This window comes from Dipodomys merriami, unplaced genomic scaffold (assembly GCF_024711535.1).
Source record: "Dipodomys merriami isolate MVZ:Mamm:240054 unplaced genomic scaffold, mDipMer1.0.p SCAF_25, whole genome shotgun sequence".
NCBI classification, from domain to species: domain Eukaryota; kingdom Metazoa; phylum Chordata; class Mammalia; order Rodentia; family Heteromyidae; genus Dipodomys; species Dipodomys merriami.
The window spans coordinates 6,332,682-6,354,518 of NW_027203937.1; the positions used below are offsets into that span (position 1 = coordinate 6,332,682).

The 21,837-nt window shown below is 39.3% G+C and overlaps 1 protein-coding gene across 1 annotated transcript in view; it reads left to right on the plus strand.

The window, feature by feature from the left end:
• The window catches only part of Sytl2 (synaptotagmin like 2), a 132,674-nt gene that overhangs the window by 88,731 nt on the left and 22,106 nt on the right, over positions 1-21,837 (plus strand). The window contains 7 exon segments of the mRNA XM_070034849.1: positions 1,127-1,241; positions 4,196-4,894; positions 4,897-4,980; positions 11,534-15,346; positions 18,155-18,256; positions 20,176-20,229; positions 21,388-21,435. Of these exon segments, the coding sequence (XP_069890950.1) occupies positions 1,127-1,241; positions 4,196-4,894; positions 4,897-4,980; positions 11,534-15,346; positions 18,155-18,256; positions 20,176-20,229; positions 21,388-21,435 (4,915 nt within the window).

Below are 21,837 nucleotides of genomic sequence, written 5' to 3' on the forward strand. Positions count from 1 at the left end.
AGTACATATGAGGCTGGGAAGGTGGCTCAGTGGTAGAGCGCTTACCTTGCATGCATGAGGCCATGGGTTCGATTCCTCAGCACCACATAAGCAAAAAGAAAAAAGCCGGAAGTGGCACTGTGGCTCAAGTGGTAGAGTGCTAGCCTTGAGCTGAAGAACTGAGGGACAGCACCCAGGCCCAGAGTTCAGGCCCCACAACTGAACCAAAAAAAAAAAAAAATTTAAGCACATGTAATGTGGCTTTCTGAATTTCTGTTAGATATTTCTGTTAGATGTCTGCTCCTGTGAGGAATTCACCAATTTATGAGATCATAGGCATTTTGAAGAGATATTTAGTCATACTAATCTAAAAAAAAAAATCCCTAAAGGCAGGAGAATGATAAATTTGAGGTCAGCCTGGGCTATATAGCCAGACCCTGGCTCCAAAAAAAAATGTTGAAAGGGGTAACATTGATCATGATGCATTGTATTCCTAAACTGCTTTGTTAAAAGACAACTCCTTTCTATAGCTACTTAAAGATAATTTAAAAAAAAAGAAAAAGAAAGAAAGAAACACCTTGGATTGGTCATAGTTATTCACACGTGGTTGATCTTAACACTGGGGAAGCAAGCAGAGATGGGAGGATTCCAAGATCAGCAAAACAAAACAAAACAAGGGCGACGGGTCTGGCTCAAGTAGCAGGGCATTATTAGAATTGACCGTAATAATGTCTAAGAAGTACTACAAGATAACTGAAGAGTCTCCTAAATTCTTAATAAAAAGTCAATCACAAATCGCAGACTATTATAATCTAGCATAGTGCCTGGTGTGGTAGAAAGAGCCCTGGTAGGAATCTGACCTGATTTGTACAGGCCCAGGCTTGCCTTGACCTTGACTTGACATATTCAGGGAGACATTCTGTCCTTACTTGTAAAAAGTGAAATTTTGATTTGGATTCCTGTTTCTGAACTTCTTAAGAGTTGTGTGATAATTGTGTGCTAACCAGATTAATTAGTTTTTGTTTTTCAAACATGCCAGATGATAGAATTGACTGGGTAATCTAGCAAATAGAAGAAATGATAAGCATATGCTAATGCTGAGTTGTTATGACATTTAAACTATTTAATAAACAATATTTTTTCCCAGCAAAGGAAGAATCCATTTAATAACTCTAAGTTGCCAGAAGATCACTTATCTCAACAAACCAAAAATGAGCAGTCAAAAAATGGAAGAGCTGGTTTATTTCAGATTTCAAAAGAGGGTAAATATTATTTTTATGGACTACATATTTTTATGGTTGTTATCTGTGGATGAGGGAAATTGTCAGACTTCTTTTCACTAAAATAACTTCTCAGAGAAAGTGAAAAGTCCTGATGCTTTTCTTATCCTTCTGTGCCCATTGGGAAAAGAGAAATGTTAGAAACTGGATCTTCATGTCTTCCAAATCTCGGAATTGCCACTTGCTTTGTGACCTCTGTGCCTTGGAATCCTTCAGCAGTGAATCAGGAAGTTTTTTAACCAAAGCCTGTCTTAACCAAAGTCTTAATAGTGCTTGTTGGATGCATACCACATACTAACACAGTTGTCTGTTTAAAATTAACAGAGGTTGAAAAAAAAAATTTTTTTTAAGTTTGCCTCAAAAAGAACAGGCTACTTGACAAAGATCTTCTAATTTGTAATTACCAGCCCATTTGCCCATGAGCACTGGAACAATTTCACGGCTTAAGTGATTTTAGTTTGCCTCTAAGGGAATTTTATAGTTCTTACAAACTATTAAAAGGAAATAGTAGATAATTTCATCTCTTTAAAAAGAACTGTGAGAAGGTAGCAATGGGGTAGAAAATTAACAATTGAGTAATATGGTGAAGAGTTTCAATTAGCCTGTTTTAACATTAATGTGGTTTCCATTGGGCACACTGTATAGTACATAAAATACTTTGTAGGGAAAAAAAATCACTGGAACTGGTTACCTGTTTGTTTTTAACTTTTTGACAAAATTTTTTTGTCTTAGGTACTGAGATTTTCTTTTTAAAAAATTGAGTTGCCTTTTAGAATTCAAATGCATGAATTTTTAAAGTGATTTCTGTGTTTTTTAAAGCATTTTTGATAAATATTTCTCTCCCCTTCCCTCTCTTCCTTCCTCCCTCCCTCCCTCCCTCTCTCTTTCTTCTCCTCCTTCCTTCCTTCCTTCCTTCCTTCCTTCCTTCCTTCCTTCCTTCCTTCCTTCCTTCCTTCCTTCCTTCCTTCCTTCCTTCCTTCCTTCCTTCCTTCCTTCCTTCCTTCCTTCCTTCCTTTCTTTCTTTCTTTCTTTCTTTCTTTCTTTCTTTCTTTCTTTCTGTGTGCGTGCACATATGCGCGCACCAGTCCTGGGGCTTTTCAGGCCTGGGCACTATCCCTGAGCTTTCATTCAAGGCCAGCACTCTACCATTTGAGCCACAGCACCTTTTCAGCTTTTTAGTGGTTAAGGAATTAAGACTTTCACAGACTTTCCTGCTTGGGCTGGCTTTGAACTGCAAGCCTCAGATCTCAGCTTCTGGAGTAGCTAGGATTACTGGCATAAGCCATTGGTGCCTAACTGAGAAATTTTCTTTTTAGGTTTTTTTGGTTTGTTTTTGTTTTTGTTTGCTCAGTCGTGGGACCTGAACTTTGGGCCTGGGTGCTGTCCCTCAGCTCTTCAGCTCAAGGCTAGCACTCTACCACTTGAGCCACAGAGCCACTTCGGGCTTTTTCTGCTTATATGGTGGTGAGGAATCGAACCCAGGGCCTCATGCATGCGAGGCAAGCACTCTATCACTGAGCCACCTTCCCAGCCCCTCTTTTTAGGTTTTTTAAAAACACTTTTTGTATTAAGTATAAAATGCTACAAAGTAAATTAAAATACAATGTGTGCCCATACTGGTCCTTGAATTTAAATTCATGGCTTTTGTTCTTTTGTTCTACCACTTGAGCCCTACCTCCAGTTGATGTTTTGCTGTTCATGATAGAGTCTCACAGAGTTTTCTGCTTGGGCTAGCTTTGAACCATGGTCCTCAGATTTCAGGAGCCTAAGTATCTAGAGTTAGTCATAAGCCACCAGTGCCCAACCAAACACAATAATATTTTTCTTTTTTCAATTTTATTATTAAGTAGTTGTACAAAGAGTTTACAGTTCTATTCCCCTCCATTTCCCCCTTCCAATTCTATTTTCCCTTACAATGAACATTAAATATAATGACTGTATTTACTTACCTTTCCTCCCTTCATTTATATTCCTTGCATCATTGTCCCCTGCCCAACATGTTTCTGTTTTCTGGTATTCATTTTGTTAAACAGTTCATTAGTTATTCACAGGAGTTATACCATTGCTACTCCTCCCTAAAGTATACCATCAGTCAGTTTCAAACATAGAAATCTTGAATTTGCAATCTATCTGCAGTGCAATTAAGTAGACTTTTTTAGTAGTCTTTATTTTTTAGACCAGTAGGTTCACAACACTTACTGAGCAGAAAGTATACACATTATCCATATACACTCTTTTAATTTTTTATTGTTATTATAAAGGTAATATACAGAGGGGTTACAGTTATATAAGTCAGGTAATGAGTACATTTCTTTTTGGGCAGTGTCACCTTTTCCTTTGCTCTCTCCCATTGTCCCTTCCCATCCCCATTGACAAGTTGTATAGTTCATTTTCCACATGGTGTTTACTGAGTACCACTGCCCTGTATACTCTTATCTGCACACATGGATAGTCTCTCCCATTACTAACATCACAGTTGAATATGTTTATTGTAACTGATGAGCTCCTTTGTCATCTCTGTCACCAAAGTCAATAGTTTCTAGAAAGGATCACTATTGGTGTTATATACTTCATGAGTTTGGAAAAAGATGTGACATGTGTTTACCACTGTAGTATCCTAAAAATTCATTTCATTGTCCTAAAAAGTCCTTTATGCCTCCGTTTATGATTTTCTTTCTATCTGAAACCAGAATTTGAACTCTTGATCTGACACTTTTGCTCACTGGCTAACACTCTATCACCTGAGCCATGCCTCTAATACCAGTGTATGATTTTTTAAAGGCTTTTCTTATGAGGGCTGCATTTATGCTACTTACTTTACTATCTTTAATATTTTAGTATTTTTAAACTACCTATAGGCTAAATTTATAAGGATTTTAGATTGTAGAGTTGCTCTCCAATTCATATAGTATGACCTCATATGTTTTAATTTTCAGGTGAATTGCTCGAGTCAAAAGAAAAGCCATTTACTCAAGATATTTCAAGCCAAATGTTAGAGAAGCCAAAGCATCCCATGCCAGAAGGGCCTGTGAGTGGGCCTCAAGGCAAAGCTCCAATCCCTAAAGCCAGAAAATTGATCTACAAATCCAATGGTTCTAAGCAAGACGATAACCAGCCTTTTCCTAGACAAAGGACAGACTCCTTGAATGCCAAAGCAGTTCCAAGAGGGATTCTCAAACGCAATTCTAGCTCCAGCAGTACAGACTCAGAAACACTTCGCCTAAATCACACCTTTGAACCTCGAACCAAAATTGTGTCACCTGGCCTAACCATCCATGAGAGAATTTCTGAGAAGGACCTGTCTTTAGAAGATGATTCTTCCTCATGCTCACTGGAGCCATTAAAGCATGTGAGATTCTCTGCAGTAAAGGATGAACTTCCCCAGAGTTCTGGACTCATTCATGGCAGGGAAGTGGGAGAATTTAGTGTTTTAGAATCTGACAAGTTGAAGAATGGAACAGGAGAGATAGAGGACACATATGGATTTCTGGAGGACCTGAAGCCCTCTCACAGAAAGCTTTTACCTTTTCATGAGTCAAGATCAAGTCCAACTGTGATAAAAAATGAAACACAACCACCAGTGCCTTCTGGTTCTAGTCCAAATAATGGATTCCACTGTTACTCAGAAGTTCTGACTCCAAAAGCATTGAGGAGTCACCCACTAGCAGTGAACACCAAGAATTAACAAGGCTTGAATCAAAATTCTCCAAAAGCCCTGCTGGTAAGAGAATCATTGTTACCAACTTACAAAAATAGATCTAGGAAGCTTGGAATGGCAAGACTAGTCAGCCCCATAGAAGAATAATTTTGCTTCCTCAACATTCTAGCTACAACTCAGGTCCTGAGGCTTTCCCCAGTATTCATCCCCAGTATTACAAAAAGAACTAGGACAGCACAGTTTCTATCTTAGTTTAATATGAGCTCTATTTAACTCCACACGAGTAAACCTATCACTTATTTAAGCAAATGACAATGTTGTGAGTTAAATGAAGGTGTCTAAATATAGTAAGAGTGATAGAAATGAGAATAGCTTTGTAAAGAGTAAAATGTATTATTACTCACCTAATGTAAATTCATGAATAGTGTAAGTATGTGAATTACCATTTTGGTTCTCAAGAGAACCTTTACTTACTTGCCTCCAACAATGGAAACTAGACTTTGAGTATTTGCCGTGATAAAACCCCAGACTTTGGCCTGCCCAGGCTCTCCAGCCATTTGTGTCTCCAACCATTTGTTCTTTGACTTTTTAACAGTTCTGAAGGCCCTTTCTCCCTCAGGTGGTCTGAGTTGAGAAAAAGTGAAGGTACTGCTTTTCCTGCTTCTCTATGTCTTTCTGTCTCTGTCTGTCCGTCTGTCTGTCTGTCTGTCTGTACTAGGGATTGAAACCAGGATCTTAACTTGGTCGATAAATGCGTTGCTACTTGAGCCACATGTCCAGCCCTTCAAACTACCTTCTCATTCTTACATTTAAAAGAAAAACAAAAGCAATGGAAAAAATAATGCTGTGTACTCTCTCCCATGTTCCATAAATCTACAACTCTATGGTATATATATATATATATATATATATATATATATATATATATATACACACACATACACACATGTATATATACATGTATATGTATATATGTATATGTACATACATGTATATACGTATATGCATATACATACACACAGACAGAGGACCAAACCTAGGACCTTACACATGCTAGGCAAGTGTTCATATATGGAAGTACATCCCCAGCCTCCCATGTCATGATATGCACATGTGTGCACATGTGTGTGCATGCATGTGCACGCACACACATATTCAGGGAAAATTTAGGATATAAACAATCAAGTTTTGTTCTACTTATTAGTATTAGGTGATTAGGTGAACCTTGTTTTACTTTTGCTCAGTCCTACAGTTTCATAAATATTCAGATCCATCTATGTCTTATAAGACAAAGTATCCTTTACTTCTTGGACATTTTAAATCATTTGAACATAACAAACCTTTGAAAAGTTGAAAATAGCAAATACTTCTTCCAGAAATAAGAGAACTCATGTTAAAGAAAATTACTGATGCTTGATTAAACATTAGCAAATAACTGCATAGTATTTTCTAAAAGGTCTATTCAAAGGATGAAAAGAAACTTCTTTGGTAATATTTCCCTTTGTTAAAAGTAATAGAAAAATATTTCCAAACTTTTCCTTGTTTTGAAACAGCACTTATTTTTTTTTTCCTGACTGCCTCTATAATTGTGTATTTATGTCTTTGTGTTGATTTTTTTTTAAGTCGGGCTTGAATGCAAGGTCCCATGAGTCATGAAAGCTAGCTGTGAGTTGTAGTAGAATTTTTGCCTAGGTTTTACTAGCACCAAAATTCTCTCTTTGGTTTTTTCTTCCAATCATGTAGCTGGAATTACACCACCATACCTAGCTCTGAATGGCCTGACTTTTTTGTTTGTTTATTTTACTTTATTTTATTTTTGTCGGTTGTGGGGCTTGAACTCTGGGCTTGCATGCCGTCCCTGTGCAATTCAACTCAAGGCAAGGGCTCTACTACTTGAGCCACAGCTCTACTTCCGATTTTCTGGTAGTCAATGGGAGATAAGAGTCTCACAGACTTTCCTGCCCAGGCTGGCTTTGAACCTCAATCTGAACTATCAGATCTCAGCCTCCTGAGTAGCTGGGATTACAGGTGTGAGCCACTGGTGCCTGGCTGTTTTTTTTTTTTAAACATTTACTGAACACAAATACCATTTTACCTTTTACATAGTTATATTGTTAGTTTCAAATCAACTGAGCTATTAAGACTGTCAGTTGTCATAAAAGTAAAAATGATTCTACATGTCAAACTGAAAAGTAAAATATCGTGTATCGTGCACTATATCAACCACTAGCAGACCCCTGATGTAGCCAGAAAATTTACTAAGCTTATTAAAGTCATGTGAGAGGTTTGACAAGGTGCACAATAGAATGACACCACTGGCTTATTATAAATCACGGTGAATTACTAGAATACAACAATGTGGTTCCTCTGTGGGGAGGACTGCAGGATGGGTGAAGATTATCAAGGACAGGATCTTTTCAGTAGGTTAGGCCAGTCAGCTTTCACTCCTGAGCCACTGTGCCTCTGAAAGGCTGCTCAAGAAAGCTGAGACTTTTCCTTACGTGACAGTTACTGAAAAACAACAAAAAAATTCATGCATAAATTTTACATCTGATAAAAAAAATAGATACAAAACCTGTTTGCTTTATCACTAGGAAAGCTTGTGTCTTCGCTGCTTCACTGTGCTCATGGGCTACTTGCACACGACTCACCCTAAATGAAAAACTGTTGATGACTTAGCACTATTCACCCCTCCACAAACATCAAGATAGACTCTCCAAACCATCAAGTAACTGACCCTTCCCTATACATGAATACACAAAAGTATACACCACAAATCTAGGACTAGAGGCCACATTTACAGCTTTAAACCTAGATCGTCATGACTGGGGTAGTGTTGGTTTCTGATCCTGTATTTGGAGGAAGGGGGTACTGCACAGCCCATCCTGTCTGAAGGTTTGTGAAGGTCTGCCATAAGAAAGTCAAGTGATAAGACATAAGAAGGAGCTTTTCCCCTTTGAAGAGAATGTCCACTACAAAGCTGCATTTGCAGAGTAGGCAGGAACACAGCTTAAAAACTTCTGAACCTAGTCTGGGAAAGTGGCTCATTGGTAGAGTGCTTATCTTGCATGTACGAGGCCCTGGGTTTGATTCCTCAGCACCACATAAGCAGAAAAAAAAGCCGGAAGTAGCGCTGTGGCTCAAGTGGTAGAGTGCTAGCCTTGAGCTGAAAGTTGAGGGTCAGCACCCAGGCCCAGAGTTCAGGCTCTACAACTGGCAAAAACAAAACAAAACAAAAAAAAAAACTTCTGAACTAAAACCTTTAATAAATCAAAGGGCAGAGTTTTATTTTTTTCACCCCATTTAATATTACAGTATAGCCAGTGGGAAAAGCAAAATACTTGTCTGTGCATCAACACATCAAGCTAGCTGAAAGAAACATTTCAGATTTTTACAGAATATCTATCATAGAAACAAGATCATTGTACTTTCTTTCATCTACTCACTAGTTCAACCACTGGCTACTTCTAAACTAGCAAACATAATCCAAAATTCGACAACTCCTCAGACTACCCCATTCCCAAAACAGGCAAAATGGTCTCATTCAGAGAGCCAGTTTAATGGAAACTGCTAACAGAGTGCTGTTCTCTGAAAATGTTAATTTTTAGAAACACTTGTCAAATGCAGTGTTGGTGTATAGAGCTATGGCTCTAAATCATATTTTACAATATTATCATACCTCAGTCCTCAGAATTACTAATTACCATCGCTAATGACCCTCTGGTGTGTTTTGGCATGACTTAAATCTCAGTTGATTATTAAATTTAGGAGGAAACATCAGCTGAAACAGTTCATTTGGCTAACAGCCCTTCTGTTACAAGAGAACTTACCAACACATTTTGCTTATTCATTAATGCCTGTTTTCCTCTTTGACTTATTACAATGATGTGTACAGGTAAATACTGGAATATTGTAAAAAATAGGGCCGGATAATAGTGGCTCATATCTATAAACCTTACTACTCAGGAGGCTAGATTTAGAGGGTTTAGGTTCCATGCCAGCTCAGGCAGGAAAGCCCACAAGATTCCATCTCCAATGTAGCTAGCAAAGCTGCTGGGTGCTGGTAACTCATGCCTATAACCCTAGCTAATCAGGAAGCTGAGATCTGAGGATCATGGTTCAAAGCATGGGCAGGAAAGTCTGTGAGACTCTTATCTCCAATTAAGTAGTAAAAATCTAGAAATGGAGCTGTGGCTCAAGTGGTATAGTGCTAGCCTTAGAGCATAAAAGCTCAGGACAGCTCCCAGTCCCTGAGGTCAAGCCCTGGGACCAGCACAAAAAAAAAAAAAATGCAAGACTGGGGCTGGGAAGGTGGCTCAGTGGTAGAGTGCTTGCCTTGCATGCATGAGGCCCTGGGTTCGATTCCTCAGCACCACATAAGCAAAAAGCCAGAAGTGGCGCTGTGGCTCAAGTGGTAGAGCGCTAAGCCTTGAGCTGAAGAGCTGAGGGACAGCACCCAGGCCCAGAGTTCAGGCCCCACGACTGGACCCCCCCCACAAAAAATGAAAAAAATGCAAGACTGGAAGCCTAGTTCAAGTAGTATAGAGCCAGCTATGAGCAAGAAATCTGATTAAGTGTGTGAAGTCCTTAGTTCAAGCCCTAATATTGGCACCAAGAAACTTCAAACAAACAAAAAATGATTAGGATCAAAAATCTAGACTTTAAGGGTATGAATCATAAGGGTTTATCTTTAGTTCTGAGCTGCAAGAAAGCTAATATCACACTGAATCTTACACTGAGAAAAAATAAGATACAAAGTTTTTTTTATTTTTAATGTAAGAACTTCCATAACTAACAGTTAACTGTAGATTCTTCCAAAAACTATAGGTATAAATATAATTTATAAATTGCCTAGACTTTTTTTTTGGGAGGGGGGTCTGGTCGTGGGGCCTGAACTCTGGGCCTGGGCGCTGTCCCTCAGCTCTTCAGCTCAAGGCTAGCGCTCTACCACTTGAGCCACAGCACCACTTCCAGCTTTTTTTTTTGCTTATGTAGTTCTGAAGAATCGAACCCAGGGCCTCAGGCATGCAAGGCAAGCGCTCTACCACTGAGCCACCTTCCCAGCCCCTGCCTAGACTTTTTAAAATCAATAATAGTGTATAAGTTCTTTTCATCATCAATCCCCAAATAGACAACCATATCCTTAAAGAAGGAAACAAGTAGCAACTATGTGTCAGTTATCCTACAAACTCTGTCATTTTATACTTAGGCAGAATTGATTATTAAAATTAGAAATCAAATATCATGAATCACATGTGTTTTATTGCATTTGAAATATGGCTGACTTCATAAAATTCACACAATTTTTAGGAACATCCCTGTTCGTGTGTTGCATAGCATATCACTTTAAAAGAGAGAACTATTAAAACATTCATGTTTTAACTATAGTCTGAAGTAAATGCTTAATGGATGTTAACAAAATGTCTGAATTCAGATGTCTTATATGACAGGCTCAGCAAGGACTCTGCTTTTGTGATGGTTTAGAAAGAGCGAATATCGGAGCTGGGAAGTGGCTCAGTGATAGAGTGCTTGCCTTGCATGCCTGAGGCCCTGGGTTCGATTCTTCAGCACTACATAAGCAAAAAGAAAAAAGCCGGAAGTGGCGCTGTGGCTCAAGTGATAAAGCACTAGCCTTGAGCTGAATTGCTGAGGGACAGCGCCCAGGCCCAGAGTTCAGGCCCCACAACTGGACCAAAAAAAAAGAGAAAGAACAAATATCCTTCTCCAGCCTTCTAGCCTTAGGTTGGCTGACATCAGGAAGCAGAGTAGGGGATCACATTCTACATCAGTTTAGCTCACTCACTGGGTTCACAGAAATAGCTAACACACACACACACACACACACACACACACACACACACACACACACAGGTAGAAAGGAACACACACACACACACACACACACACACAGGTAGAAAGGAAATGGGGCACAATGGTGGGCCTGTTCAAATCTGGGTTCTAAAACCCCAGTGTGCAAAGCAAACAGTAGGAACAGCCAGAGTCTTTATGAGCAATCTCTGGCTCTGTGTACAGAAATTCTGGCTCCCTGTATCAGGAATAAGACCCAACTTTGCAAATATCCTCATTTACATGTTCTGGAGGAATCGTTCAATCTTACTTAAAAGTTGTTTTACTAACTGCTGAAATCACTTAAGGTTGTGCTTTTCACACTTGGTAATAAGCCCCCATTAGTGTTTAAGGTCATGTGCCAGGGGATGAAGGAAGCATAGAATCAGCATGGCTGTATCTTCCTGGAGTGTGTCTGTACAGAGATTTGAAAGCAGGAGAAAATTAATATTTAATGCATAACTTAGAGCAGAATGTAAGATCCACATTAATTTTTAAAAGAAGCCAAGGATTTCAAAGAAATGGCCTAACAAGGTCTACACACTAGTTCCAGGGGTCTACATTTGCCTGTCTTTATAGAGTCTTTATACAGTCCCTTTTGTAAATACCCACTTAGAATGGCTTATATCACAACCTCTGAAAAAATACTGCTACAAACAGTGAGTGGTGTAGCAAGTGCAAACCAAAGTACCTTTTACAAAAAATAATGTGAATGATTGAATAATTCCTTAAGTATTCTCTTATTTACAAAAGCATTTCTGTGTTGCAGATGAACTGTCTCATTGTGTTAAGCCTGAGCCATCTCAGGTATTGGATCACAGTTCTAGAGACCATCAGCAAGGTAAGCTCCCTCTTCTTGAGGCTAAGACATCCTTATGCTCTGGTTCACAAGTCAGTGAGATAAGGAAGACAACTGATGATTCCATATCTAAAGTCCTAGACTGGTTTAACCGAAGTTCTCATTCAGATGACAGAAACTCATCCCTCCAACATTCCCAAGAAATAGAGACCAAAGAAAAAGCAGACTCACCATTGAAGGATATTGTTGCCTTGGAGATGGAGAATGTCAGTCTAAAAGAAAATGACTCAAAGGCCCTATCACCTACCAAAGTTACATTGAAGCCTGTGAAACCTGACTTAACATTTCAAGGAGAGGGAGATATGCTGTTTTCTGAAAACTGTAAAGATAACAACATGAATAAGAAATCTGAATCTATGAATTTATCCCAACAAGGCACCTCAGGGAAAGATCTGAGTATACCATTTGAAAGCTATGATACTTCAAGTCAAGGAAGTAAAACGATGGACGTTAGCCAAAATTCAATAAGCACTGGAAAAGGAAATGGGTCACCTGCTGCACCCAGTAATTACTCCTGCAGCATTCTCCAAGGATCTGACTCTCAAGTGCAAGCTCTGTGCAACTCTAAGAATATTGGCAGCTTGGGCAAAGGAGAACCCAAACTTCCTGTCCAAGAAAAAAATAGAGAAAACACCGAAGTGAATCTTCACTCATGGACATTTGCCCACAAACCAAATTTGAAGGACGATGTGGAAGCAGAGATAAAGAACAAAAAAGGAAATCGTTCCATCCTTCAGACTTCCTTAGAGACAGAGAATAGGTGTATGTCCCCTGGGGCTGCCCATGGGGGATTTCCTTGGCAAGATGCTAGGGAGGTTCCCAAGAAGCAAGCACAAAGAGAGAAATATGTAAGAGTGAGTGAAAGAATATCTTTTTGGGAAAGAGAGAAAGCTGGGGCTAACTTAACTCATAAAGAGCCCATACCTTCAAGTGGCCAAAAACAGCCTTGTGCTGAAACATACCAACCTTTGAAGTCACAGGGCATGGCGACAGATATGAATGAATATTGTCAAGTCACTGCCAAGCGAGTAGTGCTTGATGACGATAACCAAGTACCCCATATCTCCAGTGTTTGTTCCTCAAATCAACTTGAAGAGCCCAGGCCCCAAATACCAGCTCCATCCAAAGACTCGCCTTCAGCTGGCCTGTCAGAAAAATTGTCTGTGTTTCAGAAGAAGTCTGTAAAACAATTGTCAGTTGAAGACAGTTGGTGCTCTGCAGGAGATAGGACTTTACCAGCACTGCCCAGTACCTCAAATACTGAGAGGGAAAGGCAGATTCCTTTGGAGAAAAATAGACTTCCAATTGGTGAATCAAACACCAACTTTAAAGTGATGTCCCTAAAGGAAAGAACAGCTGAACCCAATACTGAGCAAGTCCATCATCACTCACAGTTTGACAATCTGAGAAAGTTTTGGGACTTAGGAGCAAACAGTAAGGATAATTTGGAGAACACTACAAATCTCACAAAACTTACACTTTTGAATGACCAGAAACACAAAGAATTCAATGATACTAAATCATCAGGAAAAAATGTTCATGAAGTAGAAGCACTTTTAAGCCATAAAAACCTTATGGCAAGACAGGAAATGAAGAAATTAAACTCAAAGTGCACGCTCCAGGTGCTACCAGATGAAACCACACTTCGGCTGAAACCACTAGGAATGTCCACCCATCAGTTGGCAGGAAATGAGCCATCCAAGGAAAATGTGGAAAAGAATTCAGAATGGTTGCTCACTCCAGTGATTAAGAAGGAAGAAGATTACTCAACTCAAGAGATTGAAGAATCCATAGTGAAAATGGGAGTTTTGTCTATTGATGACAAAGTCACTTTTAATGACAATTTAGCTTCATTGCCTCCAATTCAACCTTTTGATGGACAAGTTCATGGAAAATATGAACTCAAGCCAGGTTTTTCTGAAAATAGGACATGGCCTCAAAAGGTACATTATTCTCTTATTGAGGAAGACCCCAAAGGGCCTAAGGAGATCACCGCTAAAGAGCTCATTGAAGAGCATGTAGACAAAACAGTAGCCCCTCCAAAGTTCAAACAGGACATTTTGGCTGCTTGTCTAGACAAACTTCTGAAAGAAGCAACTGGAGCTTCATACTCTACCCTGCAAAGCACATTGGAACCTATTACCACTAGAACCAACTCTCAGCCTGAAGAAGGCAGATTTTGTGAAGAGGGAACAAAACAAGATCCCAATGCTTCAGCCTATCTGAGAGAGGTAATAGCTCCTTTTCAAGAAGAGGATGCCACTTTGGGTGATGTAGCCTTAACCCAGAAGGCTGATAGTGGTGAGTGCCAGCTCCACAGGGAAGGCTTGCTTCAGATGGCTGAAAAAGGACCCCCTTTGCTGGAGCAGGCCTCCCCTCCTTGCAGAAAGCATTATTTTGAGGATGAGACCCACTCGCCAAAAGATGTGCCTTTTACTTGGGATGCTCATCTGGCTCCCCAGGATAGGGCATTGCTCTCCCAAAGGGAAATTTCAGAGACCATAGAGAAAGTCATTCTTCCATCCACACCTGTGATGGCTGATGTAAACACTACATTACAGAGGCTATTAAAAGAGGCTGGCCTGAGTTATCCACCTGGAAATGAAGCAGTTCCTGGAGGCGTGAAGGCAGAGCTTCCTGAAGGAAACTCTGTAGCAGGTAGTTTCCCAAGTCCTCTAGGAGTGGCCCCACCAAAGGTTACAGTGGACAGAGTTGCTCGTAATTCCTCCCAAATAGTTCCTGATAAAGCTTGTGAATACAGATCTTATTTAGCTACCCAAATATCTCCATCAGAACAGCTCGTTTGCTCATCTGTTTCCACTGTGGCTCAGAATAACATAGAACTACCTCAGGAAGTGGCAGAAGTGGTGAGGCAAACAATTACTGAACCTAGATCAGAATACTGCCTTGAATTCAGCACTAGCTTAGAAAAACTCCTGAGGGAAACACTAGAAACCTCCCCATCAACACATGGAAAGGATCCAGAGATGCTTTCTTCATCAGAGATAAAAGGTAGTGCTGACAGGCACATTGCTTCTGAAATCCATCCTGAGGAAGTGCAAGAAACAGTAGAAAAGATCGAGGCTCCCACAATCACTGAGAGTGCTTTTGATACTGGGTTTGAGAAACTACTTAAAGAAGTATCTGAAGCTCCTCTTTATTTGCTCGAGCTGTCGGTGGAGGAAGAGGCTCCTGAGAAGGGGCCCTCACAGTCAGAGCTGTCCAGAGTCTTGGGGACAATGCCCCATGTTTACTGCCCAGCCTCAGGAACCTCTAAAATGAAGGGCAAAATGAATGATCTGGAATCCCAAGTCAAAGAGTGTGATAAACTTGTCGGGGGAGTTGAAGCTGTAGCTGATTTACTGGTAGATCATTGTGGTTCTGCAAGTGATATAGAGACCCCTGGAACCTCACAACTTGAGGACTATGAAATTGGGGCCACTAAAATGATAAGACCCCCAGAGGGCGGGGACAAGGAAAGTGATATTGCAGGGAGACAAGGGCCTTTCCAGGTGCCTGGCTTTGAAGAGGCTTCTAAAGTAATTAGTGGGTCCAGAAAGAAGCAACCTGTTCCTCTCTGGACAAACAAAGAAAACTCTCCAAAAGCAAATGAAGTTGAATATAAGAGACAAGACGAAGAGCAAGAAAAAGGCAATTTCTCTGACTCTGACTTTTCGGAAAGAAACAGCACTTCTAATGCAGAAAGCTGGAGAAGTACTTCTAGTGAGCATTTTTGATTTTTTAAAATTCATTATAAGTCTGCTTCATGAAATTCTAATGTACAGGATACTTTAAAAAAAAAATTGGGTTAACTTGATGATCCCAGTAATGCTACATTCTTTTTCTTACTTTAGTTCTCCTGCGCCTTTCTTATTTAAAAAAAAAAAATTCACTTACGTTGTTTATTCAGGTGAATTACATAGGAACAGCTTTCCTACAAGTCTAACTTATTTCTCAATAAATCTACCCGTAGAATTTTAGTATTTAAAAATAATCTTTTGGGTTTAGAAGGCACCTTCAACTGTGAAGTTCCTCCTAGAACTAATTGAAATTTCTTAACTAGTAATATTAAGTGAAATCTCTAGTCAAAGTTAAGAAAGTAGCACCAAAGAGCACAGGTAAGATCAGTGTTTTACTGCAATTTTGGATATATCCAGGACAAAGTATAAAGCAGAACTTCCCTTTCCTCCAATACTTTGTGCTGTGGTATTTTTTTGCTGCCACTCCTCTCTTACTTTCAGATATCTGTAGAATCTTCACCTTCTAGAATATGATTTGGGTCAGATAAATTCACCTGACTCCACTGAATGAGTTGCCTGGTGTGGTGCATTTCTCTGGCTTAGCTAATGATCTTTATCCACACTCACATTCACCCAAGTGGACCTAAGGGTGGTTGTTTCTATTAGACTATAAAGCATAAAGCTTGTCTTCATTTGCTGTTCTGATTATTTCTTTGAGGGTTTTTTTTTTTTTGGTATAGAAATTCCAGAGCAAATTAGAATAAAGAATTGCCTGAATGAACAGTGATGAAATGGTATATAATGCTCTCTGGCTGGGACGGTTTAACTGAAGTTGTACAACAGCTGCTCTTAATCTCCTTCCTTGTAGTTTAATGGACTACAGTGTCAAGGAAATTAGATAAGCCTTTTTGAGTGACTGAGTTCTTTTGAAAGTAGTTGTAGTGTGCCATCTTGAACACTGAAGTCCTTTTAACAAATGTTACTTTTTGTTTGTTTCTTTGTTGTTTGCCAGTCCTGGGGCTTGAACTCTGGGTCCAGGCCCTGTCCCTGAGCTTCTTTTGCTCAAGGCTAGTGCTCTACCAGTGGAGCCACAGTACCACTTCCCGCTTTTTCTGAGGAGTTTATTGGAGATAAGAGTCTCACAGACTTTCCTGCCTGGGCTGGCTTTGAACTGTGATCCTCATATCTTAACCTCTTGAGTAACTAGAATTACAGGCATGAGTCACCAGTTCCTGGCCACAAATGTTACTTTAAAAAAACTAGAACATGAACCCTACTGAGATATCCTCTTAATACCCTGTCCCATGAGTTACTAGGATAAACTGCCCTAGGAACCTTGTAAAATTTTCCCTAGATAGATGCTATTATCCAATGTGTGTAGCCATACATAACAGTGTATAGGCATTGCTGATTAAAGAACAAAAAGTATATCTAAATAAGAAATTGTATGAAATAATCACATAGACCAAGGCCAGAGGAAATAATTAATAATTATGAGCCAATAAGAGGTATAAAATGGTACAGTCCTTGTTTTATATCTTCTAACCTAAATGACTATTTTAGGGCAAATTGGCAGAGGAAGGGTGGGCATTAAGGAAGAAACTTACTACAAAGTTACCTTAATTTTGATGAGGGATCTGACATGTTTACTTGTGGCTGAGTTCTTCACTAGCTAGTACTTCAATATGTTCCTTTGGAGAGGGAGTCTCTATGGTCAAATCCTTTTTGAAATGCTGGAGGATTATGTACATTATTAGCATGTTCAAATCTCTGAGGACTTTAGTAACATATCTCTTAAAGTTTAACCTTGAACATCCCAAATCAAATTGATCCTAGAATCCATTTGCTCTGTCATGCATATTAACATTAGGCAGGGATTAGAATGCATTTCATTAAATTATTGTTTAGAAAAGTGGTTCTTAAACTCACTAATTCATTAATGGAATGATTCATTGATTCAGGAAATATTTTTCAAGTGTCTATTGTCATTGCACTGAGACTAGACAGTAATAAATGTCCATCCTCAAAGCAGGCTTAACCATAATAAGAGTTTTCACTGTCAAAAAGGAAAATTTAGATTAAAAAAAATTAAGTGCATTTAATTTAAGGATTGTTCTGATTCTGTTCTGAAACTATATTCTTCTTTTCCTCTTTTTGGTTTAAAACATTTTATTTTAGAACAATAGTATTAATAAATGATAGGATTACCCCTTCCCCTTCCAAATGCCTTGATTAAATAAAAAGTTGACTACCTCATTTATTTACCCTTATTTGGTTGAGATTTTAACAAAGTCATGAAATCCAGAAAGCCTGTACCTACTGATCCAGAAAGACACCCATCTGTGCACCAGGTTATATACAGATGTTGAACATCTGAATGCTGCCTTCTGTGGTTTTCAGCTAACTTTTCTAATGCTTCTAAACTCATTTCAGTGCTATCTTCAAAAGCTAGAATGTTAAGTGGGAAGATTCAAAGATGGGTGCAAAATAAATCATGTGCCTAAAATAGACAGCTGCAAACAACTAGGAAAACACTTTCCTATTAATGTGGTAATCTTGTTTCTGTAATGTTTATGTAAGAATATTTCCTGACCAGGGAAATTATATTTAAAGAGAATATTAATAGTTCAAAATTTTTACTTTTTCTTCCATGAAGTAAAAAGCACTTAGAAAAAATCAAAGTAGGGAGACTTATAGCCTTTACAACCTACTGTCTCAATGTTCACTGGTTATGAAAAGGTTATTTTTCCTTTTGTATTGTGCAGTGTTCATCAGTTTTGTCTTATAACAGGTTCAGAAGAAGAACCCAGTCCCATTTTGAAAACTTTGGAAAAGAATGCTTCTAGGAAAATGCCTTCCAAAAGTCTAGAAGACATTTCATCAGATTCATCAAGTGAGAATAAAGTTTGCCCCCCTGTTTATACCTCATCTGAGCTTAAAGTTGCTTATGTGGTCTTGTGTGGTCTCACTGCATGTTGCCATGCACTGAAATCCCATTGCAGGGGTTAACTGATGAGAATAACCTCTCCCAAGTGTGCTGAAGAGGCTCACACTTAAATGTCTTGAACTTTGCTTTTAAGATAATATATGAACTTTGATTCTTAGAAGCCTAGGTCTCTTTGGATTGCATTGAGCGTTTACTCAAGTACAGTGAGTTTTAAAGGATTGTGGTAGCTAGTAGTTTAGTACTCATTACAAATGGCTTATTGAGTATCTGCCCAAATTTGTCTAAGAATTTTACACAGTTGCCCTCATTTAACCAATACAGGCAACCCAGTGAGAGATGAGTTGTTGTTTTCCCTGTTGTATAACTTGTAAAACTGAGGCTTGGAGATATAAAGTCGTGTTCTTACTGTCACACAGCATACCTGGGACTCAAAATTAATGGATTACTGCCAGCAGCATTTTGAAGTGGCTGTGATATATATGTGTTGGGTGTCCAATGAATTTTGCATGTTAGGAAGTAGAATTAGTCCCTGGTTCAAGGGCTTTCTTTTCTCTCTTATCCCATCTTTTCTATCCACACATTTTCTTTTGGATACTGGGACTACAAAGACTATCTCACAATACATTAGGTTTCCTTTTCTTCACTGGCTGCTGTCTCAATTGGTGAAGGATTTCTTATGTGCAGATACAAAGTACAGTGTATGTAGGGACTGTGTGCTAGGCAGTTTGACAGGCAAATGGACTTAGAAAACATGACTTCTAGAGGGTTTGTTCTTAACTACTTTGAAGTTCTGGGTTTGGAGTGGTTTTGAGACATCTGTAAGGGTGACTTACAGCAAATAAATAAGTCAGAGTTTAATTAGAAGCAAGGAAAAACTACTTCATATGAAAGTATCTGCGATTCAGGGACTCCCAAGGCTCTGAAGACAATATTCCCCAATTTGGAATGCACTCCTAGCCCTCCGAAGGGGCTGGAAATCTCAGAGCTAGGAGGGACCTTGAAGGTTACCCATTTCAATCTCCTCCTAGCCCAGAAAGATCCCCTAAAGCTTCCTCCACAGGTGGTCAGCCCCCACCCCTGCCTGAATGCTTCCAGAGAAGGCCAGTACCATCCTTTGTTGAACAGCCCTAATTTTTATGATTTATGTTGGTGATGAGCCTGGGGCAGGGTGGGGGGAGGGGCGGGGGAGGCTCCTCAACACCAATTGTTCAATTTAGCCAACCTCTTGCCTTCAGAAGGATGGGGCTATTTCCATGGTGCAGCTTTAAAGTTCTCAGGAATTTGTAGGGTTAAAAAAAAATATCACCATCAGCTGACCGGTATTCTTGCACACTCCCTTCTAAATACCGATACCCACTCTCACACTAGCCTGCCAAGATTCCACTTAGCAGCTGGTTCCCAGTTACAGCTCTTAAGTTGACTTCCCAAGCAAGTCTCTCAGCGGCATATGCAAACGATGATGCACACACACAAGTATTTGTTAATGGCCATAGGTTTGGGAAGATGTTAGTCATGGCTAGCATCTTATCCTTTGCAGAAGAATAGATAAGCTATTGCAGTCCTGTGCTTCCTTCTGCTGCTGGCTGACTGCTTGCTCTGAGCTAACCCTCTAACCCTTGGGAGTCAGTGTGCAGCAAGCAATGTGCTGATGTGAGCTGCATCAAGCTGAATGGGAGTTTGCGCTATGGCACTGGCTCAAGGAGCTCATCTAAAGGGAAAGTATTTGGGGGAAGACATCTTGGTCGCACCCCTCACTGCATCTGGATTAATTGGTTCCAACTCCGGGAGCTTCCAGGGACCATCTCATTGTTCTTTTCTCTCCAAGGGTCAGCCATGTTAACCATTTGTTAATTTCTCCTGAACAGAACAAGCAAAAGTAGATACTCTGCCAGAAGATTTAGTGCATAGTGCTGAAGATGGTAAATATCTTTATGTATTTGCATGTTTGTTTGTGTTTTAAGTTTCTGGGTGATTTAGGCAGTTATGGGGATGGTGATGATGAATAAAGTGAAGAATAGCATTTGCTACTATATACTAAATAATACCAAAGTTATTAAAGCCTTCTGACTCGGTGCCTTTAGTACTGTTTGTATTCTTAAGGCTTTTGCTAGAGAGATACTGTTGGGAGGATCGCATCAGACTCTTGGGGAAACAAAAGTTGCTATAAATAGGAAATTGTATTTCTGTGGGTATGAGTTGATTTTTACTACTGTGACTTGCAAAACTCTTTTTGAAGATGAGGAAGTATAGAGCAAGTTCTGGGTTAAATGAATCCTGTGTTTGAGTCTGAAGTCTTAGCATTTAGGTATCTGGAAACAGCTAGTAAAGTCTTAAGATCAAAAGAAATGGTCCCAGAATAAGGGTCAGAAAATCTGCCTATGCTTGGATAAAGACTAGACTGAGGGTGGAATTAATTGATCGGAATGTTAAGGAATCAGAGATGTCAAAGATTGGCTGTGGGTCATTTGTTACTTGGTTCAGCTTAAAAAAATTAATAGGGACTAGTTCTGAATTTATGCAATTTATGTGTAATTTATTTGTATGCTAGATTTTGCATTTTTTCTAAATTGCTCTTGCTATAACTATAAAAATGTATATTTACTGAGCTTTCCTATACAAAATGTAGTGATAAAGTTCCTCAAAGATCATTCTAATTATGTCATCAAAATAAAGTAGGCAGGATTTTCATATTGATTTCTCAGATGAGTAAAGGTTGGAGGAATTGTCTGACGTTTCTAAGATCCTGTATCCTACTCAGTCAATGGGAGAGCAGAGAATGGAATCCCAGCTTCATTGCTCCCTCTTCAGTGTGCCTGCCCCTACTCATGCTTTGGTTTAGCAACTTACAGGAAAGCCACTGTGCCCTCTGATCCTGGAACTTAGATTTTTTTACGTGAGCAGGAAGACAGTAAAGAGGCTAATGGAGTCACACAGGGATATGGATAAAGCAAGCTGAAAAACCTGTCAGATGTATTCTGCAATTTCAGTTGTAAAACTGACATTTGAGCTTTACTTTCATGACTGTTTAACCCTTCTATTAAAATGGCTTTTGTTCTCTATGTTACTCTCCTGAGTAGATAAAAAAACAGATCAGGAACCAGAAACAAACGAATGCATACCAGGAAGTGAGTAGCAGGATCTTCTTCACAATTGTTTAACTATTCCAATCTACACAGTATTCAATGTCCTGAACTAACTCATTCATACCATAGCACTTATTATTGCTAAACTCCTGCGGCTTGCAAAGCTATTTCACTTTGATAAGTGTTTTTAAAAATACTTCATTACTATTTGTTGGAAGAATAATTCGTGATTTCACTAAGGGAAGGGGCATATATCTAATACATGTATATATTATTGTATTGCTATTACTGTATACAATTGACTTTTTGTCCATTTCTCTTCTCTCTTTCTCTCTCTCTTTTTTTTTTCTGCTGGTTCTGGGGCTTTAACTCTAGGCATTGGCACTGTTCCTGAGCTCCTTTTTGCTCAAGGCTAACACTCCACCACTTAAGCCACTTCCAGCT